The 4,564-nt window shown below is 52.2% G+C and overlaps 1 protein-coding gene across 1 annotated transcript; it reads left to right on the forward strand.

Moving 5' to 3' along the window:
- The first annotated feature begins 1,959 nt into the window (after window positions 1-1,959).
- BO86DRAFT_234849 (putative sugar transporter) lies at window positions 1,960-4,348 on the forward strand. Its single transcript, XM_025667038.1, has 6 exons — window positions 1,960-2,528; window positions 2,633-2,732; window positions 2,791-2,803; window positions 2,857-3,074; window positions 3,130-3,713; window positions 3,769-4,348. Exons 1-6 carry the CDS (start codon window positions 2,246-2,248, stop codon window positions 4,332-4,334), a joined length of 1,764 nt encoding a protein of 587 aa, XP_025522940.1. The 5' UTR covers window positions 1,960-2,245; the 3' UTR covers window positions 4,335-4,348.
- Window positions 4,349-4,564: the final 216 nt, after the last annotated feature.

Genomic DNA, 4,564 nt, shown 5'->3' on the forward strand with positions numbered 1-4,564 from the left:
CTTCAATCTTGGCACGTGGGATTTTTTTGGCCCATCACGGCGGATATTTTCCTTTCAGCTGGTTGATCGATCGCAAGATAGAGATGCGGAAATCCCTGATTGAACCCCGTTGTTCATTGTCATCACGAGACCATAGGCCCGCTGGGCACAGGGCTGGCAGCCTGGCACAATCTGAATCAGCGATGCAAGCGATTGCTCCTTATTCCCACATGCTCTGACGCTGACGAGTGTGCACTGTTTGGTCCAACGTGTGGTGGGGATCGTCTTTCCCTGAGGCGGAGCCCGAGGATGGCCGGAGAGTCGGAGAGACCCAGCCAGCCGCCCAAAGAAGCTTAAGGTCGCTTCCCAGTTGGATTTTTCAGGTTCGACGCCAGGCTCCAGGAAATGTTGTGAGCCAGCGGAGTGAGCCACAACGGAAACGAATGGGTCGCCATGATGGGGTGGCTGTTCCCGTTCTTGGACCCTCTTTGAGTTGACCGTTGCGTTGACTGTGAATTTCCAAAAGGTGGGATGATGGAGAGGAAGGGAAGTAATAACTATTTCTGTATAATGTTGTCAGTCCTTGCCCTTTTAGTATAAACATGATTGATAGTATTCCAGTGACTAATCTGAGAGATAAGGCAGTTGGCCATTGATTATCAATGGAGTCCTCACTGTCCTTTGGTGGTGGATTGTTCCTGTGCCTGCCCTGTCCGTCCCTTCCACTTTTTCCAGTGCTGCTTTTAGCGGGCCGTTCTGCAGCCAGCCAAACGCCAAGCCCACTAGAAGCCCCCACCTCCACACCACTTTTGCCTTTTCAGCCAATGAGCAATCCACCAAAAAAGGCGTCGGCGTCGGCCGGCGTGATCTGGGCTGAGCCTATCAAAGCTTCCGCGCCATTCTCCATTCTCCATTCTCCATGCTCCATTCTCCTTCTCCGCTCCCGGCTACCCTTCACTAAGTACTTTACTTACTACTATTACTACTACTACTACTACAGTACTACGACTGCATGTACAATCCTTCATTGTGGCTTGTCAAACAACCCACCGTCCCTTGCAACTATCCGGTTCTATTGCCACAGTCTGCTTGCTAATGAGAGATGCTTAGAGGGACTCTTGCTGCAGCAGAGAGTTTCGGTTGATGGCCGGGAGATGAGCAGCCAATGCTGGAGAATCTGATCATCCTGGGTGACACCGAAAAACTTTTTCTACCACTTGCTGCAATCTTGATGCTGACAGACTGGCTCCACGCTGACTGGCTCATCGGCTGCATGACGACCCATTCAATTGTTCAAGGTTCCTGTTGTCTTTTGCCCCTCCAGTCCACTGCAGTGGTCTCTGCGGTAGTCTCTACTACCTATCGATAGCGTACTAGCGTGAAAAAAAAAAAAAGGAAGGTGTAGATGAGGGACAATGCCATCACTCTTTGCTCTGCTCTGTCGCTGTTTCCTCGATTCCCAAACCGTATATAGACTGCGAAATATTCTCTGTATCCTGCAAGCTTTTCTCCTTTTCTCTTCCCTACCACCTCACGGCCCTAAGGTACCCTCTTACCTCTTCCTCTTCTTCTCTCCTCCTCTTTCCCTACCTTTTCCTCCTTTGCTGGTGGTTCCTCTCCGCCCCTCCCCCGCAATCCCACCCACTCATCCTTCCTTCCTAATTCATCCATCTATACCACGGCACCAGCATTGAAGACGCCTACCGTTGCGCTCATTGTCTCATCGCCATCAGAAAGCTTCATTTCCTTCACCTGCTCTCCCCGCTCATCCTCCCCGAGAGGCTCAGTCTCCTTGCCTGTGACCTCATCCTTTCCCACCCCCCCGAGGTTCTCTCGTCCTGTCATATCAGGTCAATTGGGCTGCCAGTTTTTGCCATTTTCTCGCCCTCTGGGCTAGCAACATTCCATTTACTTCTTCTTGGCCATTATACCCAACATCGCTTGAACAGTTCTGCTGTACTCTTCGTCACTAGCAGCGACATAGGACCGACTGATCCCATCATCCCCTCGCGCCATCTACCGGGTGTCCCAGTCCCTCGCGCCACAAACAATACCATTGCGCCTCCCACTTGACCCTTGCGACAACCCGCTTCGTTAGATCCTGTGCGACTTGAGAAGTAGAACGAATCTCTCCATTGCCCGCGGTGACTCCAGCCCATTCTTCACGGTAGAACGAGCCCTCGACAGCGCCTCCTCGTTCCCATCACCGGCCATTGACCCTCGAAATTGACCCATATTCCGAGCACCGTCAGTTTCCCGAGCGACAATGCCCTTCGGAATCAACCCGTTCAAAAACCACGACCACAGCGACTTCGCTGGGGTCGTGATCCCTCTCGATCAGGCCCCAATGCGCTCGAGACCCGACACCCAGACAACAAAACAAGTGGGCGGTACTGACGACAAGACTGATGAAAAAAGCCTTGACAGAGCTCCCTCCGAGGAAGCCGGGTTTGGATCCGTCCACAACTACGATCATATGACCATCGAAGCCCTCCGCGCTGAGATTGAGGCCGATCTGGTTGCCACCGGGCAGGACTCCGTCTATGACCGTATGTTATATATCATCATCCGTCGCGCTAAGAAGTGGCTCCATAACAATCATCCTTCTTATCCGTGTCGATGATCCGAGAGCAAAGCTAAATCGTATATGCAGGCAAAGCAAAGGTCATCAACAGAGCCATCCAGGATATTGGCATGGGCCGGTATCAGTGGGAGCTTTTCGCTATGTGCGGCTTCGGTTGGCTTGCAGACAAGTAAGTAGAAGAGCGCTTCCCTCTGCCAGTGATCGTGTTGCTAACGCCAGGCCGCTAGTCTTTGGTTACAGGTAAGAGACCAGCAATGGTAACATCCATTGTATATCATACTAACGTCTCGAAGGGCATTGCTCTAACCCTAACACCAATTGCCGAGGAATTCGGAGTTTCCAGCACCCGGGTGCGGTTCACAACCTGTGCTCTATTCCTGGGTCTGTGCATTGGTGCTTCATTCTGGGGTATCGCTTCTGATATCGTTGGACGCCGCCTCGCCTTCAACACGACTCTTTTCTTGTGCAGTGTCTTTGGTGTTGCCGCGGGTGGCGGTCCGAACTGGATTGGGTATGTTATGGCCTCGACTATGAACATCAACCCGTGGCTAATGTTGATAATTCAGGACTTGTGCCCTTTATTCTTGCTTGGGCCTTGGTGTTGGCGGTAACCTCCCCGTCGATGGAGCTCTATTCCTGGAATTTTTGCCCTTTGCTTCCGGAAACATGTTGACCATGCTGAGTGTCTGGTGGCCTGTCGGTCAGCTGATCTCCAGTCTGCTCGCCTGGGCTCTAATTCCCAACTTCAGCTGCGACAGCGGTCTTCCTTCGTGCGGTGACGTCGCAAGTGGGGTCGCTTGCTGCAGCAAGCAGGACAACATGGGCTGGAGATACTTCGTCTTCACCATTGGTGGCTTGACCTTCCTCATGTTCATCTGCCGTTTCTTCCTCTTCCACCTTTACGAATCGCCCAAGTTCCTGCTGGGCCGTGGTCGCCAAGCTGACGCTGTTGCTTCTGTCTACGGTATCGCTCACAAGAACAAGACCAAGACGTGGCTCACTGAGGAGATCCTGAACGAGATTGGCGGCTACCAGCAGGAGGCTCAGAAGGAGAAGCTCAGCTCGACTGAGATTGTGAAGAGATATCTTTCCAAGTTCTCTTTCGACCACATTGCCCCGCTTTTTGCCACAAAGAAGCTTGCTATGAGCAGTACGTATCAGCCATTCGCAAATAGCTCGTTTTCTTGCTAACATTTTGTCTCTAGCTATTCTGCTCTGGTTCTGCTGGACTACCATTGGAATGGGCTATCCCCTCTTCAATGCCTTCCTTCCCCAGTACCTGGCCAACAACGGGAGTGATGGCTCCAGCTCCACTTACATCGCTTATCGGAACTACGCCATCACGTCCGTTGTCGGTGTCCCTGGTTCCATTCTAGCTTGCTACACCGTGGAGATCAAGTACGTCGGTCGCAAGGGCACGATGTGCATCGCGACTCTGATCACCGGTGTCCTGCTCTTCTGTTTCACTGCCTCCACCGACTCGAATGTCCAGCTCGTCTGCTCCTGTCTGGAGGCCTTCTTCCAGAACATCATGTACGGTGTTCTGTACGCGTACACTCCGGAGGTCTTCCCGGCCCCCAACCGCGGCACTGCCACGGGTATCTCCTCCTGTCTCAACCGGATTGCCGGTCTCTGTGCCCCCTTGGTGGCCATTTACGGCGGTTCCGCCAGCCCTGATGCCCCCATTTACGCATCGGGTGCATTGATCCTGGCTGCGTTCCTTGCTATGTGCCTGCTGCCCATTGAAACTATGGGTCGGCAAATCATGTAAACTCACCGAAAAGGAAAACGGCGTCACGTCACCCGTGTCCTCTTCGTTGGGATCTTGATGTCCTCATGTTTATATCCATGTGTTTTTTGACGATGCAGCATTGATCTGACTCATGATTGATACCATTCTTGTACCATTCTTTTTTTTTTTGTTTTTTTTTTTTTCTTTTGGGCGAGGGTTTGTGGTCCGTGCACAAAGGTGAGGTATGGGTTGGCATGCATCGTTCGGAT

The sequence above is a fragment of the Aspergillus japonicus genome, assembly GCF_003184785.1.
Source record: "Aspergillus japonicus CBS 114.51 unplaced genomic scaffold BO86scaffold_82, whole genome shotgun sequence".
NCBI lineage: Eukaryota > Fungi > Ascomycota > Eurotiomycetes > Eurotiales > Aspergillaceae > Aspergillus > Aspergillus japonicus.